This window comes from Talpa occidentalis, unplaced genomic scaffold (genome assembly GCF_014898055.3).
Source record: "Talpa occidentalis isolate TD23 unplaced genomic scaffold, MPIMG_talOcc4v2.1, whole genome shotgun sequence".
In the NCBI taxonomy this organism is placed as follows: Eukaryota; Metazoa; Chordata; class Mammalia; order Eulipotyphla; family Talpidae; genus Talpa; species Talpa occidentalis.
This window is the reverse complement of record NW_026555331.1, coordinates 2861682-2879828: the sequence shown is the minus strand read 5'-3', so window position 1 is coordinate 2879828 and position 18147 is coordinate 2861682. Positions and strand designations below refer to the sequence as shown.

General features: G+C 72.8%; 2 protein-coding genes across 3 annotated transcripts; one reads left to right on the top strand and one right to left on the bottom strand.

Annotated features, from left to right (window-relative positions):
* The first annotated feature begins 6 nt into the window (after window positions 1–6).
* On the top strand, window positions 7–8284 carry HSF1 (heat shock transcription factor 1). The gene is given in 15 exon segments (XM_037492547.2): window positions 7–164; window positions 4339–4447; window positions 4548–4684; window positions 4767–4891; window positions 5464–5539; window positions 5615–5676; window positions 5759–5855; window positions 5953–6089; window positions 6165–6373; window positions 6376–6418; window positions 7293–7398; window positions 7473–7538; window positions 7612–7630; window positions 7633–7680; window positions 7755–8284. Coding segments are annotated over 15 exon segments (1554 nt in total). The 5' UTR covers window positions 7–47; the 3' UTR covers window positions 7958–8284.
* DGAT1 (diacylglycerol O-acyltransferase 1) lies at window positions 8255–16501 on the bottom strand. Of its 2 annotated transcripts, XM_037493518.2 has the most exons (17): window positions 16308–16501; window positions 12545–12632; window positions 11408–11448; window positions 11245–11330; window positions 11117–11169; window positions 10906–11011; window positions 10698–10811; window positions 10499–10573; window positions 10319–10422; window positions 10196–10234; window positions 10079–10120; window positions 9970–10014; window positions 9782–9894; window positions 9626–9691; window positions 9461–9548; window positions 9313–9375; window positions 8672–9233 (listed from the first exon to the last, which is right to left on the bottom strand). In XM_037493518.2, exons 1-17 carry the CDS (start codon window positions 16499–16501, stop codon window positions 9078–9080), a joined length of 1473 nt encoding a protein of 490 aa, XP_037349415.1. In that variant the 3' UTR covers window positions 8672–9077. The 2 variants fall into 2 exon arrangements, with proteins under 2 accessions (XP_054547919.1, XP_037349415.1); XM_054691944.1 differs by lacking the exons at window positions 11117–11169; window positions 11408–11448; window positions 12545–12632; window positions 16308–16501 and having other exon boundaries at window positions 8255–8713; window positions 9133–9233; window positions 11245–11282.
* Window positions 16502–18147: the final 1646 nt, after the last annotated feature.

The window sequence follows — 18147 nt, the reverse complement described above, 5'->3', positions numbered from 1 at the left end:
CGGCTCCCTTCGCGGTCGCCCCCGCCACCTCTCCCGCCCTGCCCGGCATGGATCTGCCCGCGGGCCCGGGCGCGGCGGGGCCCAGCAACGTCCCGGCCTTCCTGACCAAACTGTGGACCCTCGTGAGCGACCCGGACACCGACGCGCTCATCTGCTGGAGCCCGGTGCGGGCGGGCCCGTCGCCTCCTGGGGCGCGCGCGGGGCCGGCGGGGCGGGGGCGCGGCGGGGGCGCGCGGGCCCGGGGCGGGGCGGCCGGGCCGGGGCGCGGGGCCCGAGGGCGCCCGAGACGTCGCGCGCTCGGGTTGGTCCGCGCCGGCCCGGCCGCTTCCCGAGCGCCGCCGGCTGCCGCTTCTCCGGGCGCGGCGCCCGCGCCTGTCACCGGTTGCCTGGCAGCGGCTTGTTTACAGGGTCTGAGCCCGCGGGGCCGCCGCGGCCTTGGCAGGGGCCCCGGCGCTGTCTGGGCTCCCGGGTGGGCGCCCCGCGGGCCCGGGCCTGCGCTTCTCTCAGCCCCGAGGCCGGCGGCCCGAGGCGGGTCCCTGGCGCGGGCCGTCTGGGACGCGCTTCTGTCTGAAGGGGGCCGGGATTAGAGACGAACTGAGGCTGCGAGGTCGCCTGAGCCATGTCGCCTCTCTGGCCGCCCTGTGGGTGCCCTGGTCCCCAGGCCGCTGGCCCGCAGGAGTCCCAGAAAGCAGAGGCGCGTCCCCACGGCCGTCCCAGCGCCAGCCCCGATCTCTGGGTCCTGACCCGAGGGGGCATTGCGCTCTGCCGTCTTCACCCCTCCTCCCCCCTTTCTTCCCCTGACCGGCTGGAAGCCCCTCGCCCAGCTTGAGATTGCTAGAACGACCTGGTCTCTAGGGGTGGGGGTGGGGGCGCCCCGGTCACCCCCAGGGCTGTCTTCATATCAGGGAGGCCTTCGGGCAGGACGGTGGGCGTGACCAGGCCAGCGCGGGCCTGTGTTTCCGTGCCCACAGTGAGTCTGCCTGGGGGAGCCAGGAGCGGCCGGGTCTGGGGTGCTCACCTGCCTGAGCGCAAGGGCGGGTGGGGTTGGTTGGCATAGGTGCAGGACCAGGAGCAGAGACCAGCACCAGCTCCGAAGCTTAGGGACGCCCCTGGCCACACTGAGTGGGGCTGCGGGCGGCCACCTGAGGGGGGCACTGGTGCCACTTGGGGCCTGGAGGACGCACACATAAGGCCCTGCAGCCTCTGGCCAGCATCTGCACAGGCTCTGCGGCAGCTTGGCTGGGACTCCAGCACTTGGAGCCCTAGGCGGCTCTGATGTCCCCTCCTGGCTGCTGAAGGTCCCCCCCTGCCCAGTGAGATCCAGGTGATAAGGAAGGCTGGTCACTGACGCTGGCCCCAGAAACTACAGCCAATGTCTCTTTCAAACCTGGCCTGGCGTGGGATGTGCTCCTACTTGAAGGCCAGGCCCTAGGGCTGCCACCCCAGACGCCGGTGTCAGGTGTGCCAGTCCACGGGCGCCCACTGGGCCGCCCCAGTGGACAAGGCTGCCCAGGCCCTGCACCTGCCCTGCAGGGCCTGGCCACTGAGGTGCGTTCTTCCCTGCCTAGCTCCTCAGCACTTGCCCATGGGAGCAGCTGGCCCAGACCCAGAGGTGCGGGGGGTTGGGCCCCTGGCGCTGTCCAGACCTCAGTAAACCTGCCCTTTAAGGCCCCGCTGGGCCCCTGTGGGGCTGTGGACTGGGTGGGGCAGTGGCCTTTCCTGGTTGAGGCGCAGAGGACTCGCCAGCGCCTGCCAGAGGCCGGGGACAGTGGCAGGAATGCGTTCCGGGCAGAAAGGGGGTGTGGGGCCCACTGGCTGGCCCTGAGTGGGCGAGGACACAGACACCTCCTGGGGGGAGGGAGCATCTGGGGAGGGGCCAGCAGAGGTGGGCGCAGGCCCAGCGACGGGGTGGCGCCGCTCTCCCTGCCACGGGCCCTTCTGTGTGTCGGCCAGCTGCTCCGGCTTTCAGGTGTGTGCGGTGGCACCGCTGTTCCCGCATCGACGGCAACTGGCGAGCAAGTGGAAAGCCCGTCGTGGAGGGCTTGACGTGGGTGTGGAGGCAGCTGCTTCTCTGCCAAACCCCGTGCGTGACCCCCACCCACCCGCAAGCAGCCGGCCTCCACCTCCCCCCTGGTGCGCGGCCACAGGGAAAGCGCGTCGCTCAGGTGCCAGCCAGAGGCCATCCAGGAGAGTCCTCCGCGGAAGCCGAGTGCTGGCCCCGAGGCTGGACTGATCGCGGCTGCGGCGCAGTGGCCAGCGTGGGGGGGCAGGGCCTGTCCATGCGCGACGTGAGGAGCCCGAAATGGGCACAGACTCAGCTCCAGCCGCTCTGCCAGCGCGCGGGCCCCGGGCAGCCCAGGCGCTCTCGGGAGCGACAGGCGAGCAAGAGTGGGAAACCGGCCTTTGGGGAGCATTTCTGGTCTCTCCGAAAACCAGGGCGTCGTGCGTGCGCTGATGGGACGGCGGGCCATGAGCGGGAGGGGCACCCCGTGTTTGCGGTTTTCCTTTCCCCTTTTGTTCTTCAACCCCGTCCGTCCCCCAGTGTCTGTCTTCCGGAAAGCGCAGCAGAGTAGGGGAGAGCTGGGAAGGTGCTGGCGGCAGCCGGGAGACTCGGGGCACCGGGCTTGATCTTTTGCCTCTTGGGGTCGCAGAGGAGGCGGGGGTGGAGGGCCCCCAGAGATGGCGTGCGCGGGCCTGGGCTGCTGGGGTCTCTGCCCGGGGCCTCTGCCTGTGCGTTTGCGAAGCCTCCCGGGCGGCCCAGAGAGCCCGCGGGTGTCGAGGGCCTGGATGCCCGCGGGTGACCGCGGTGGCACTGGCCTCTGGGCCTCGCGCTCACTGCCCCCGCCCCGCTGTCCCGCGCTGCCCAGCGCTTGCTCCCCCGCCTGAGGACTGGATTGAGCCCGGCTTCGGCAGTTCGTGGAGGCCCAGAGCCCTGTGGGACATCTCCGGGGGCGCGGCCCGCGGGTGGGGCAGCTGCCAGCTTGGGGGGGGGGGCAGGGGCACCGGCCTCTGCTCCTTGGAGTCGGGGCTCTGGGCCCTGGGCCTCCTCCCGGCCTGGTCCTCTGACCGCCTGTCGAGCGCTCCTCCTACCCCCACCGTGCGGGCCTCAGACCCGCGCCAGGCTTTCATCTGCTGTCGTTCTCGTCCTGCGTGCCCGACCGGCCTTCCGTAGCCCACGGGCTTCCCCGGGCGGTGCTGGCCCGGGGCCTGCTCAGGCCCCAGCTCCTTCTCGGCGCCTCGGGCGCCCGTCAATCCGGGCTCAGACCCTCGCGGGGCTGTTGCGGCCGCGGCTTCTTGTGTTCCCTTGTTCTTTTTTAAAGATTTGGGTCTTTTTAAGGGTTTATTTTCTTGATGCACACAAGAGCTGGGGCGCAGGCCAGAGGCGCAGGAGTGAGGACTCCCCAGAGACAGAGCGGGGCGCAGGGCGGGCAGATCCGCTGAAACCCACTGCCGAGGGGCGCAGCGGGGAGGCAGGAGGGGTCTGCCGCGCCCTGTGGGTGGCTCCCTGGCCTCTTCTGTTTCTTGGTGTTTGTTCGGCGACTTCTGAACTGACGCTGGGCAGTTTGCAGCCCTGGAGCGGCTGCTCGTCCCACCGGCGGGAGGGCCAGGGATCTCCTCCGCCCCGACTCCAGCCCCCGGCCTGCTGTCCGTGGGGCCTGCGTGAGCCTGGGGCCAGGACACGCGGCTTCCCGGCCTCCTCGTTCCACCCAGCGCTTCCTCTTGAGTGTCCCGCTGACCTGTCCCGGCTGCCGGAGCCGCCACCGCTGCCCAGGGCCCTCAGGGCTCTTGCCAACACCCACGGGGTGGGCTCTGCACCGGGAAGGCCCCGGCCTGGCTGTGGGGGGCGGGGCCGAGGTCCACGCACCCCGATGCTGCCATTCGTTGGTTAATTTTGCGAGTTCTGGAAAGTTGGCTGGGTTATTGGTCGGGTCTGTTACTGCCACGTTCGGGCAGAAGAAGTCAGTGGTGCTGCTCCGCCACTGCGGCCCCCTGCGCGCGCGCCATACCCTGGGGGGCCCGGTCCTGCCCGCTACGGGGCGGTGGCCCCAGTCTGCGGCCAGGGGAGGGCGGGCAGGCGCGGGGCCAGCCCAACCCTCCTGAGCACAGCCACGCTCGTCGCCAGAGGTGCCGGAATCAAGCCCCCCCCGGCCCGAGGCCAACCTGCTGGCGGGAGCCAGAGATGGGGCCTCTGCTGCCCGGCCGGGCTCCCCGCCAGTGCCCACCCACGCCTGACCCTGGCGCCCAGCTCGGCCTCGGGCGGGCAGGGCCAGCGGGCACGTGGCCAGGGCAGGCTGCCCTTGCGCAGGGGCCGCCGTGACACCACCCGTGTCCCCGCAGGGCGGGAACAGCTTCCACGTCTTTGACCAGGGCCAGTTCGCCAAGGAGGTGCTGCCCAAGTACTTCAAGCACAACAACATGGCCAGCTTCGTGCGCCAGCTCAACATGTGTGAGTGGCCTGCGGGCGCCCCGGGGGTGGCGGGGGGGCGGCGTCCCCGCGACGGCCTCGCAGTCGGGTCCCGCCCTCAGCCGCCGGCCGTCCCGCGCAGACGGCTTCCGGAAGGTGGTGCGCATCGAGCAGGGCGGCCTGGTCAAGCCGGAGCGGGACGACACTGAGTTCCAGCACCCGTGCTTTCTGCGCGGCCGCGAGCAGCTCCTGGAGAGCATCAAGAGGAAAGTGACCAGCGTGAGTAGTGACCCCCCCCCGCCCGCCCGCGGGGCTCCCCATGGCCCGGGCCACCTCAGTGACGCCTGCCCTGGGGACCCAGGTGTCCACTCTGAAGAGCGAGGACATAAAGATCCGCCAGGACAGCGTCACCAAGCTGCTGACCGACGTGCAGCTGATGAAGGGGCGGCAGGAGACCATGGACTCCAAGCTGCTGGCCATGAAGCAGTAGGTGCCGGGGCCTGTGGCGAGCGCCAACTGGGGGCGCCTCCGGGTCAGCCGGGGGGACGGGGTGGGCTTCCCGGGGGCAGAGCTCCGCCAGCCACTCCGCTATCTCTATGGCCGCCCCGGCCCCCTCATCCACCATGGACTGGGCGCTGACAGCCCCCACAGTGCAGGGCCTTGGCACCGCCCTCCCCATGAGGCTGGCCCCTGGGGATGGCTTGGGGCGGGGCCCTGAGCCTGTCGCGGCCTCACGCTGGGCCCAGCACCCACCCTGGACAGTGGTGCCTGGAGATGGGAGCCAGGGGACCTTAGCCTTGTGGGCTCAGGGTGGTCGGGTCCGTGCCCAGCGGCAGGACGGGCTAGGCACACTGCTTACTGGTCCTGCCCAGCATCGGCCCCCACAGCCCACAGCATAAGACCTGAGGAGCTCGCCTCTGGCCCGGGGTGCTGGGCAGAGATTGCCGAGGCCTGGCCAGGCTCCTGGGGGCTCTCAGCCGGACTATCCAGCCTCCCCAGAGAGGGTTCTGCGCCCCTCGGCCTGGGGTCTGCCCTGCCGAGCCCCCGCTCTATTGCAGTGAGAACGAGGCCCTGTGGCGGGAGGTGGCCAGTCTGCGGCAGAAGCACGCGCAGCAGCAGAAAGTGGTCAACAAGGTGTGGGCCAAGGCCAGCGCGGGGGAGGGGGGCGCTGGGGGGCCGGGCCGGGCTGACCACCCTCTCCACCCGCAGCTCATCCAGTTCCTCATCTCGCTGGTGCAGTCGAACCGGATCCTAGGGGTGAAGAGAAAAATGTGAGGCGCGGGGGAGGCCCGCAGCTGGCCCGGGTGTGGTCCCCTTCCCCCCAGGAGGCCGCTGACCGCCCCTTCCCCGCAGCCCCCTGATGCTGAACGACGGCGGCGCGGCCCACTCCATGCCCAAGTTCGGCCGCCAGTACTCCCTGGAGCACCTGCATGGCTCTGGGCCCTTCGCGGTGAGCGGGCGGCCTGCACGGGGCGGCCCGGTGGGGTCGCCGGGGCAGGCGCGGCCTAATGGCCCCGGCCGGCCCTGTCCGCCTCCCTTCCCGCCAGGCCCCGTCCCCCGCCTACAGCGGCGCCAGCCTCTACTCCCCGGACGCGGTGGCCAGCTCCGGCCCCATCATCTCCGACATCACCGAGCTGGCCCCCGGCAGCCCCGTGGCCTCCCCGGGCGGGAGCCTGGACGAGAGGTGGGGCCCCGCGCCCGGCGGGCTCTGGGAGGAGGGTGGCGCCCCGGTGCTGGCTGACATGCGTCCCCCGTGCAGGCCCCTGGTGCGGGTCAAGGAGGAGCCCCCCAGCCCGCCACGGAGCCCCCCGGAGGAGGTGGCCAGTCCCGGGCGCCCGCCCTCTGTCGTGGAGACGCCCCTGTCCCCGACTGCCCTCATCGACTCCATACTGCGGGAGAGCGAGCCTGCCCCCGCTGCCCTGGCCACGCCCCTCCCGGACTCGGGGGGCCGTCCCCGCTCCCCCGGGCCCCCTCGGCCCCTGAGAAGTGCCTCAGCGTCGCTTGCCTGGACAAGTGAGTGTCCGCGACAGAGGAGTCCGTCCGGAAGCGTGTCGGGGCCTTCACGAGGGTGGACACAGCGGCCACTGGGGCAGAGCAGGACCAGAGCCCCGGCCCAGGCTGGGAGGGGGTGGCGCCCACCGGCCGGCCGCCGCGTCCCCGCGTCTGTCGTGCTGCCCCGAGGCTGGGCGAGCAAGGCGGGGGGCAGGAGGCCTGCCTGGCCCCCACCTGCAATCGGGGGGCTCTTGTCTTTGTATCTTGCAGTTGGGCTCGCGCTCCACAGATGTCTGGGGTCGCCCGCCTCCTCCCCCGCCCCTCCTCTCTGCATGGCCGAGGCCAGCCAGGGTTAGCGCGTCCCCACTGGGGAGGGGGGCGGCTGCCGGAGCGCAGGCCTTGCCCCGGCTGCGGACGTGAGCTGGCCCGGCTCGGCCCTCGCCCTCCCGGTGGCAGGCCCTGCCCCTGCACTCACTCGGAGTGGCCGCCCCTCAGTCTTTGGGGGTGGCACAGGCCCCAGCTGTGCTGGCTTCTCTGGGGTGCATCCGGCCTCCCCCAGCCAAGGGCCCCTAGCCCCAGGGTCTCTGCCCCCACAGCAGGGCCAGGGCTGACCCCCACGAGTGCAGCAGCCTCCCCCCCTCCCCCGCCTGCACTTCACCTTGGCCTGACCACTAAGCTCCGGACCCCTGCCCGCCTGAACCCCCTGCCCGCCTGGCACTGCAGGGGGCCACAGGACGGGCCAGCACGGCCAATGCGACACTCGGGGCCTCCGTGAACCCGAGTAGGGTGGGTGTAGCCCAGCTGCCCCGCCAGGTGGGCAGGCAGGCGCAGGTGCCCGCAAAAGTCAGAGTGGGGGTGCGGGCGCCGTCTCACCTGACCCACCCACTCCGGCCAGGACGGAGCTCAGCGACCACCTGGACGCCATGGACTCCAACCTGGACAACCTGCAGACCATGCTGAGCAGCCACGGCTTCAGCGTGGACACCAGCGCCCTTCTGGACGTGAGTGGCCCTGCCCGCCCCCACCTCTGCCCCGGCCCCCCACTACGGCAGTCTGACTCCGCGCCTCCCCACAGCTGTTCAGCCCCTCCGTGACGGTGCCGGACATGAGCCTCCCGGACCTGGACAGCAGCCTGGCCAGCGTGCGTAGGCGGGGCAGGGGTGGGGGGCGGGGATGGGCGGGACCCTCACTATGCCCCCCCCCCCCCCCAGCAGATCCAGGAGCTCCTCTCCCCCCGGAGCCGCCCCGGCCCATCGAGCCTGAGAACAGCAGCCCTGACTCAGGTGAGCCCCAGCCCGGGCCGCCCCTGCCCCCCGCCCCCCGCCCCGCCTGACCCCCACCCCCCCCACCCCCGCAGGCAAGCAGCTGGTGCACTACACGGCGCAGCCCCTGCTCCTGGTGGACCCCGGCCACGCGGACGTGGGCGGCGACCTGCCCGTGCTCTTCGAGCTGGGCGAGGGCTCCTACTTCTCCGAGGGGGATGACTACGCGGACGACCCCACCATCTCCCTGCTGACGGGCTCGGAGCCCCCCAAAGCCCAGGACCCCGCTGTCTCCTAGAGGCCGCGCGCCCGCCCCCCAGACGTCGGGGCCTGCGGGGAGGCTGGCTGGGCAGGCGCCCGGGCGGGCTTGGGGCTTCGCTGCACTGGAACTGGCTGGCGCCAGAGCCGCGGACTCGCGCTGCGACTTTCCCACGCGCCCCCGCTCTGCGGCGGGAGGGCAGATCTCGGACCGACGGGCGGGCGGACACGCAGCGCCTATAAAGGACTGGCTCCCCATGTGGCCTCTGCGTCTGCTTCCTCCGCCGCGGGCACGGGGCCTCGGGGAGGGAGGGCAGCGCTGGCGCGCACCCCACCCCTGCCCAACAGGACCACGTTGGCTCAAGTCTTCACTCCAGTCTTTATTTGAGGCCAGGCGGGCCCCAGGGCGCCCTCCCCGGCTTGGGTGCCCTGCAGCAGCGGGGTTCCAGAGTGGGAGACAGCTGCACTGGGCACCATCTCCGAGTGGCCAGGTGCCGCTGGACAGGCCCGGGCTACACACGCTGCCAGGACCTCAGGGTCTGAGGCCACCCCAGGGTCACCATGACCCAGAGAGGGTGAGACCTCCGGCCTGGCCCAGCCGCGGGCCTCATTCCAGACAGGAGGCGGGCCCGGCGCCGGAAGCATCGGGTAGCGTGGCCAGCTGGCGCTCCCCGGGACGCTGCTCACACAGGGCAGCCCACAGGGAGCTGGCAGGGGCTCCCAGAGCTGGGGGCCTGGCCTTGGCTCCCGCTGGACCCTTCTATGGAGACTTCCAGGCCTGCCTGCCCGCCGTGGCCTGAGGGACAGGGTAGCGGGGGTTTTCTGGCCAGGTGAGGGGCCCCATGACCACCCACACCCACCCTGCCAGGGGACAGCCTGAGGGGGTGGGGGGGGGCAGGGAGAGCCAGAGGAAAGGGGCTTTCTAGCCCCAGGGAACAGCTGCCTCACAGCCCTGTGTGCCCTACATGGGGTGGGGTAGGGTGTGGGGGCCCCCACCAGCCCTGAACCCCAGCAGGCCGCGGAGGTCACTGGACAGCACTTTATTGACAGCCGCGGTCCCTTGGGCGGGGCAGCCCGGGCGCTGGCACCTTGCGCAGCCCTGGGCCTGGTCTTGCCCGAGGGGCAGGAGGGCCCCATAGGGGCGGGAGGGCAGCCCGGCCTCAGGCGCCCGCCGCGGGGGCCTCGTGGTGCAGCACGTAGTAGTCGTGCACGTACATGAGCACGGCCACCGGCTGCCCGATGATGAGCGACAGCCACACGGCCGCGTTGCCGTAGTTGCCGCGCAGGAAGCGGCCCACGATCCAGGCCAGCGGGATCTGGGGACACGGGACCGCGGTCAGCCGGGCGCGGGGACCGGCGCCTGCCCGGGAGCGCCGCCCCCGCCCGGCCGCTCACCTGCGCCATCATGCCCGTGAAGGCCCAGAGGCGGAACATGCGCAGCGGGACGCTCACCAGGTACTGGGCGGGGAGAGCGGGTCAGCCCCGCGCCCGCGCCCGCGCCCCGCGCCCGCCCGCCCGCGGCAGGGGTGGGCCCGGCACTGACCTCGTGGAAGAAGGCCGAAGCCAGGAACACGCCCATCCTGGCCAGCCACTTGCTGCTGCCCCGGCGGAGCATGGGCTTGTAGAAGTGCCTGCGGGAGGAGGCCGTGGCAGGGGCGCCCGGGCCACGCGCGCAGGAGCCCCCCGCCCGCCCGCGCCCCGCGCCCACCTGGAGCACCACTTGTGCACCGGGATGTTCCAGTTCTGCCAGAAGTAGGGGACCGACTCGGAGTTCCTGGGCGGGGAGGGCGGGGTTCAGGAGGCCCCCCGCGCCCCGCCGAGCCCCGCCCCGCCCCACGCCCCGGGCCCCACGCCCCGGGCCCACCACCAGTCACGGTAGAACTCGCGGTCTCCAAACTGCATGAGCTCGGCCACGGCGTTGAGGCAGGAGTGGAACAGCCAGTAGAAGAAGATGAGCCAGATGAGGTGGTTGGGGATCTGCAGGGGCGGCAGGCTCAGCCCCCCGCCCGCCCCGGCCCGCCCCGGCCCGCCCCGCCCCGGCGCGGCGCTCACCGCCAGCTTCAGCAGGCGCTCCACCATGCGGGAGTAGTCCATGTCCTGGGGAGACAGCGCTCAGCGGGCGCCCCGGCCCGCCCCCTCCCCCACGGGCGCCGCCGCTCACCTTGAAGGGCTTCATGGAGTTCTGGATGGTGGGGACCATCCACTGCAAAGAAGGGCGGGTCAGCGGCCAGCCCTGGCGGCCCCAGCCCCCGCCCGCGCGGCGCGCCGCCCTCCTCACCTGCTGGATCAGCCCCACCTGGAGCTGAGTGAAGAACAGCTGGGGGGGCAAGAGCAGCAGGCTGAGCCGCCTCCACCAGGACACCCCCGGCCCGGCCCGCCCGCGCGGCCCAGCCCAGCTCACCATCTCAAGGAGCCTCCGCAGCAGGAAGCGCTTGCGGATGCGGGGGGAGCGGGGAAAGTTGAGCTCGTAGCACAGCGTGGGGGCGAAGAGGAAGTAGTACAGATCTGGGGAGGAAGAAGGGGCTGGCACCGCTAGGGCTGGCCCCCTGGACACCCCCCCCCCTGCCCTGCAGGGCCTCACCGCGGTAGGTCAGGTTGTCCGGGTAGCTCACGGTGCGCTGCGCTGCTCCGCCGTTGGCCTTCTTGCCTGCAGCAGCTGCGGGCAGGACAGGCAGTGTGGGCGCAGCCTTGGCCTTGACTCAGGCCCCCCAGGCCACCCCCAGGCCATCCCCCAGCCTTGGCCTTGACCCGGGCCTCCCAGGCCACCCCCAGCCCCTCACCAGCCTTGGCCTTGACCCGGGCCCTGTGCTGGCGGCACCACAGGTTGACGTCCCGGTAGGAGAAGAGCTTCAGGAACAGGATGGTGTACACCGTCAGGGCCAGCACGGAGCCCACTGCGGGAGAGCAGGCTCAGCACATCTGCCCACAGCAGGGCCCTGGCCGCAGGGCCCGGCGCCCCGCAGGCCCCGGGACGAGGTGGGGTCACACCTGGAGTGATGGACTCAAGCAGGAAGGCCACGGCCGCCGGCAAGCAGAGGATGGTGAGCAGGTTGGCCATGTGCAGCAGCAGCCCTGCCTGCTCCGACAGGGCACCCTGGGGGCAGAGCGGTCAGCCAGGACCCTCTCCCTAGGGACCCTGGGACGGGGCTCCCTGGGGCAAGAGCCCTCCGGGGAGGGGGGGGCGGGGGGTGCTGCTTACGGCGGCCAGCCTCCGCTCCACCTGGAAGGCAGCCACGGCGAAGACATTGGCCACTGAGGACAGGAGCACAAGGGGAGGCTCAGGCCCAGGTCGCCGGCCCCGCCCTCCCCCCAGGGCGCTCAGCTCACCGATAATCAGGCAGAGCGCGGGCCAGCTGTAGGGGTCCTTCAAGAACAGAGACACCACCTGGATGGGGTCCACCAAGACGCCGTACCTGAGGTCGGGGGACCAGGCCTCAGTGGGGTGGCCTCAGAGGGCAGAGGCACCATCGGGCCATGGGGAGACACTCACTTGATGAGGTTCTCTAAAAACAGCCGTGCGTTGCTTAAGATCTGCAAGAGAAAGAGGGGCAGGGGCCTGAGCCGGCCTGGGGCACCTTGCCTGGGCATCCGGCACCAAGGCAGAGCCCTGGAGGGCATCATTGGTGAGGCAGCAAGCCCAGCCCCATTGACCCCCACGCAGCTTCAGGCCTCACCGCCCGCCTCACCCCACGCCCGTGCAGAGACAGCAGCAGCGCCCCGCACTGCCCGCGGCACCAGAAGGCGGCCTGTCGTGGACGGCACCGCCCCAACACCAGGCACTTCCCGGATGCCCGGCTCTACAGTGGAAGAGACACGCGGGCAGCCCTCATCCACCCCGCGCCGCTGGGCCCAAGGCCAGAGTGCCAGCCCCGGCGAGGTGGGCTGAAGCGGCTGCCCACCCTCGCACGGGGCACCACCCCAGGGGCCAAGCCAGTCCTCAGAGCCCAGCTGTGTGGCAGAGGCAGCAGCACAGCAGCCCATTGGAGGGTGCCGGGGGCTGGCCAGAGTCCTGCAGGGCTCCAAGCCTGCGTCTTTGACCCTAAGTGGAGTCCAAGGATGGAGCCCCCCACAAAACAGCTCCTGCCGGGCCTCCCTGGAGGCACAAGGGGCTGAGCGCCGCGCCGTGAAGCTGTCAGCAGCCTCCGCGGCGCCAATTCAATCCTGGCCGGCCAGAAAGGGTCCCACATGGCGAGCAGACCTCTCCTGTCTCCCCGCTGCTCCCCTCAGCAGTGGATTTCTCCTGCCTCAGGCTGGGCCCAGATGGCCTGCCCCACCGCTGCTGCCGGCCCCACCCAGAGGAAACTGCAGGGTATGGGGCCCCTGGGACCTAAGGCCGAGAGACAGAGCCACAGGTCAGGGTCGCGGTGGGCTATCCAGCACGGAGAAGGCTCCTCTGAGGTCCCCAAGGCCGCTCAGAAGGCCAGAGGCCCACGCCTGGTCCACAGCCCGAAGCCCAAAGCCTCTCCCGGCTTGCCACCACCATCCAGCAAAGCCAGGGGGAGACCCTGGCCACCGGCACAGCCAGGGCCCCGGGGCCTGCTGGAGTGCACAGGGACAAGTGTAGCCCTCCCAAAGCCAGCCCTGCTGGGCCTGGCCAGCCAGGCCACCTGCTCCCGGCCCCACTCACCAGCATCACCACACACCAGTTCAGGACACCCCGGTAGTTGCTGAAGCCACTGTCAGAGCTGAACAGAGAGTCCTGCAGGCGGTGGCACCTGGCAGGGCAGAAGGACCCCGCTGAGCCTCGCTGACCGCGGGCAGCGAGGGCCTCTGGCAGGCTCACCCCCCCACCCCAGGCCCAGCCCCTTTGAGCCGCTGCGCCAGGCCTGGGGGGGGCCGCGAGGTCCACACTCCCTCCATCCTCTCCGCCCTCAGGACTGGCCAGGGCCCAGGGCCCGCCCCTCCAGGCCGCAGGCAGTGGGCCCACCCAGGCCCAGCGGGGCAGGGCTCCCACGGGCGAAGGGCCCCGCCTGGATAAGGCGGGTGGAGGCGGGGGCAGGCCCGGATGCGCCCTGCCCAGCCCGCCGGCCTGCGCCTGACCCACACAGGTGCACGGAGGCACGGTCCGAAGGCCAAGGGTCCGCTGCGGACCCAGTCCAGAGCGCTCGCGGGCCTCCGGCGGTCTGAAAACGGCTGCCCATCCCGTCCCTCCGTGCTCCTGCTTGGGCCGAGCCCTCTCCAAGAGAGATCCGTGTCCCTCCCATGACGCTCCCGCCCAGTGCCGGGCGGGGGGGCACGCGTGCACGCGCACACACACACACACACACACACACACACACACGCAGCCCCTCGGGTTCTCCCTGGGGTGGAGGTCGGGGCTGGGGCAAGACAGTCCCCCCGCCCCCCGCCGTGGCCACACCTCGCCCGCTCTCCGGCACCAGGAGGCCGGTGGCATTGGGCAAGGCTGAGGTTTTGTAAGCGCGGGGACAGCACATCCTGCCTCTGCAGCGCCCCCGGCCTGACCCCGCCCCGGCTCCTCCACAGCAGCCCTGCAGCGGGAGCACAGGGCGCCGTCCTGCACGCGCCCCCAGCTCTGTCCCAGGTCTCGCGGCCAGGCTGCAAGCCCACCCGAGTCCGCGCCTGGGTCCCCACCGGCCCTCTGGCTGGCCACCGTCCCGGGGAGCAGCACCTCGAGGGAGCAGGGGTCAGAGGTCCACCTCCCACACAGGAGCGGCTCCGGGCCTGTCCCCTGGCCCCTCACAACCCCAAGTCGCTGGTTCTCGCTGGAACCACCCTGACGCTGCCTCGTGCCGACTGCTGTCTCCACCTGGACACCCGGCCCGGCCCAGCCCTGGGCTGTTTCTCAACAGTGTGACCCCTGCCCCCTCTGGGTCTCCGAGAGCCCACGCTGGCTTTATTGGCCACCACCTCGAACACGGAAACGAGCAGGGAAGAGCACTGTTTTCCTGACCTGACAGCGAACCTGCTCCCTGGCTGGCTCAGAGCCTATACACCCAGACTGCCAAGGCCCACCCCCCAGGGCCCCAACATGCCTCCCGATCGCCCCCTGCCCCACCAGGGAGGAAGCCCACAGCCCACCCTGCCCCAGAGACCCAGCTGGGCCGGGAGGAGGCAGGCCTGGCCATCGTGCCCCGCGGTGGGGTGACTCTCTTCTCTACTGCAAGGCTGACCCCACTCGCGTGCGCTCCAGCGATCCACCCTGCTCCCCAGGCCCACCGCGTCACGTCACGAGGGCCACTAGGCCCACACACTGACAGCAGCGCCCACAGGGCGGCGCGAGGGGGACAGGCTGGCTGAGGCTCAGCCCCCACGGTACAGCTAGGGGCAGGCACAGCGCCAGACCCCTGCCCACCCTCACTCCCAGCACTGCCTCCACCGGCCCTGGGCCTAGGAAGGGGAGAGGGGAGAACGAGGACATCCCCGGGACGGGCCCCAGCAGGAGGCCCCGCCTGGGGTGCTGAGAGCCCAGGCCAGGCCCGGCCGAGGAGGGAGGCGTGTGCGCGGCGCCTGCAGGAGGAGTCACAGGCAGAGGAAAAGGTGCCCTCTGCCTCCTGACCCACAGCCACGCCTCGCATGCAGGAAGAGATGAACTCACACCCAGAGCCTGAGCAGCCTGCCCAGGCCAAGGTGAGCAGGAAGCGCCGGGAGGGGATCAGGCCCAAGTTCGGGGTGCAAGGAAGAAGGGGGCGGGGTCAGGGCAGCAAGCAGGCAGGAGGAGGAGGCAGGCGACAGGGAGGAAGGGCACCAGGGGCCAAATTCCAGGTCAGCCTGCCTCCTGACCATGGCCACAGCCCAGGGACCCCCGACCCCTGTGGCCACCTGGCTGTGAGGGACAAGCACGCCCCCCACCCGGCCACCTGCCACGCCTCTCCCTGGAGTGCCCAGGGCGGGGCGCGCCCCAGCCAGCACCCCTGTGCACTGGAAGACCCCAGGCCCCACCCACTAGGGAAGCACCCGCCAGGGGAGCCCACAGCAGCAGCCGCCCTGCCTCGGAAAGGGGAAGAGTTGGGGTGTGGGCAGTGGGAAGGGCCCTAGGGTCCTCCCGGCCTCCCTGCCCCAGCCCAGGCCCAAGCAGCACGCCCCTCTGCAGAGCCCCCCACCTCCACCCCGACCTTTGCTCGCACTGCTCAGCACAATACTATCTTATCTCCCAGGTGGACTACGGGCACCCCGAGGGCAGAGACCAGACTGTCCCCCAACAGCCCTCCCCCACCCAGTGAAGAAAGCCTTGTTCTTGCCTAGGGAGAAAGCTAGCCCTGCACGGACTGCCTTTCCCCTTGAAAACCTGCGGCTTCCAAGGACGGAGCCCTGGGCGGGCAGGGAGGGCGCCCGGCCGCAGGAAGGCGCGGCTGGACAGGGCTGAGCGCCCCCCTGGAGGCCGCGCGGAGGGAGCAGGCAGCGCCGCCCCACCAGGGGACCTGTGGCCTCCCGCCCCCGCCAGCGGCCGGCCCGGCACCTGCGGGCGAGCCCACGGCAGGCCCCGCGCAGAGCCCCGCAAGGGCCGGGGAGGAGCGGCCGCACGGGCCTGGGCGCACGGCAGGGCGGCCGGCACTGGGGAGAGGGCGCCGGCAGGGGAGACCCCGGGGAGCCCCCTCGCTCGCAGGCAGCCCAGCCCAGGCGCCCCTTCCTCGCGGAGCGCCAGCCCGCCCAGCCCCGCAGGAGGGCCAGCCGGGGCGCGGGGCCGCCTGGGGACCGGCAAGGGGGCGCCTCCCGCCCCGCGGGCGACCTGGGCAGGCGACCCTCCACCCCGGGGCTCCGTGTCCACGGCCCGCGCGCTCCCGGGGCACCGCGCGCACCACGCCGCAGCGGGGCCGGGCAAGGGGCGCGGGCCCGGCAAGGGGCAGCGGGGCGCGGGCCGGGCAAGGGGCAGCGGGGGCGTGCCGGGCAAGGGGCAGCGGGCGCGGGCGGGCTAGGGGCGCGGGGCCGGCAAGGGGCAGCGGGGGCGGGCCGGGCAAGGGGCAGCGGGGCGCGGGCCGGGCAAGGGGCAGCGGGGCGCGGGCCGGGCTAGGGGCAGCGGGGCGCGGGCCGGGCAAGGGGCAGCGGGGCGCGGGCCGGGCTAGGGGCAGCGGGGCGCGGGCCGGGCAAGGGGCAGCGGGGCGCGGGCCGGGCTAGGGGCAGCGGGGCGCGGGCCGGGCTAGGGGCGCGGGCCGGGCAAGGGGCAGCGGGGCGCGGGCCGGGCTAGGGGCAGCGGGGCGGGCCGGGCAAGGGGCAGCGGGGCGCGGGCCGGGCTAGGGGCAGCGGGGCGCGGGCCGGGCAAGGGGCAGCGGGGCGCGGGCCGGGCTAGGGGCAGCGGGGCGCGGGCCGGGCAAGGGGCAGCGGGGCGCGGGCCGGGCTAGGGGCGCGGGCCGGGCAAGGGGCAGCGGGGCGCGGGCCGGGCTAGGGGCAGCGGGGCGCGGGCCGGGCAAGGGGCGCGGGCCGGGCAGCGCTACCTCAGGTCCCAGGGGCCGCTGCCCGCGTCGGCGTCGGCGTCGCCGTCCTTGTCCTTGGCCGGGGCCGGGGCGTCCCCCGCGGCGCCCGCGTCCCGCGCCTCCTCTTCCGCCGCCGCGGGCCCGCCGCCCAGGCTGGACGGCCGCGACCCGGCCCTCCGCCGCCGGGAGCCGCCCGCGCCGCCGCGGTCCCCCATGGCCTCCGCCCGCCCTGCCGCGGCCAAGTCTCCGGCCGCCGAGCTCGCCGCGCCCGAGGCCCGCGGCCCCGCCTCCGGCCCCTCCGCCCGCGGCCGCCGCCGCCCCCAGCCGGCCGCCGTCGCCTGCGCGCCCGTCGGGTCCGCCCGCCGCGGCGCGTCGCTGAGGGAGCCGCTGACTGGCCGGCGGCCGCCGCGCGCGGCCATTTGTAGTCCGCGGCGCGCGCGGGGCACGCTGGGAGGCGCGGGCGCGGGGCAGGCCGGGAGTTGCGGGCGCGGCGGTCACGCGCCTCCGGCGGGCGCGTCCCTCCCCAGCCCCGCGCGGCGGGTGGCGTGTGCCGCGCCGGGCGCCCGCCTCTCCGCGACTGGGGGGGGCGGGGGCGGGGGCCGGGCCCGCCCGGCTCGCCCCGCCCCGTGTCCCCTGCGCCGCCGGCGGGCCCGGCTCGCCCTCGCGGGTGCGGCCGGGCTGGGGCCGGGCCGCGGGGCCCGAGGCCGGGCGCTCTCGCCCGGTCGCTCGGCGAAGTGACTCGTCCTCGGGCCGACCCGCGCCGGAGCGGGAGCACCCCGGGGTCTGCCAGAAGGGCCGGTGGCCCTTCCCGGCCGGGGGCTGCAGGGTGGAAACCCAGAGGCCTTGCAGGGCCGCGCCGCGCCCGGCCACTCCGCCGACAGCGCCCACAGACGGGGCAGTCCCCGGCGGCGCCTCCTGCCGCCGCTGGGGAGGGCGGACACCTGGGTCCCCATCCGCAGCCCGGGCTGCGTGCACGTGTCCCCAGCAGTCCCCCAGGTGGTCATCTGGCCCCTCAGCGGCCAGGCAGAGCCAGGCCAGAGGGAAGGTGGGTCCTTAGGGGCGCAGAGCATAGGGGTGAGTCCCCTGCCCCGCCCCCCAGCAGGAGGCCTGGCAGGGCCCCTGTGCCCTCTGGCTGCCCCCACACCGCTGGGAACTGGGGGCCGGCCGCCTCCCCATCGATAGAGAAGATGGACGGCTCTGCTGCCAATGGGCCTGGAGAGGCTGAGCAGAGTAGCCAATGAGGAGTGGAAGGCCATGATGGAGGCACCAAGTCCTGAGGCAGAGGTGGCAGCAGGTGGCAGTGGGAGTGAGGTGACCTGGGTGGACAAGCGCAGAGCGCCAGGAAACCGGGCCCAGCAAGGGCAGGGTGGGGGAGCCAGGTTTGGGGCACAGGGCTTGAGGGTGAGCCCAGGACCGAGAGCCAGTGGGGAGGCTCAGGCAGCGAATAGTCACATGAGGACAGGCCAGGGCAGGCAGGAGGGTGGGGGCCTCACAAGGACCCCCAGCATGGCGGGAGTGCAGCCTGGGGCCTTGGAGAAAGGAGAAAGGTCAAGTGGGCAGTAGGGGCAAAGGTGTGCAGAGAATCTTTCCAGGAGAGCCCAGGGGTGACCCTGCCAGGGGCAGCAGCAGCTGGAGGGCCCAGGGCCAAGGAGCCTTGGGCCTGAGGAATCAAGGCTGGGAAGGGGTTTGGGGTTCAGAGTGGGCCCTGTGCTGCCTCCTGGGCTGCGGTGCTGTGGGCTGGCCAGGGGGCCTGAGGGGCAGCAGAGCACTTGCTCTGGACGTGGGGGTCGCAGCCGTGTCCCATGCTCTGGACACCTCCAGAGACTGAGAGATTGGCTCCTCCCGGACCCAGACAGGAAAC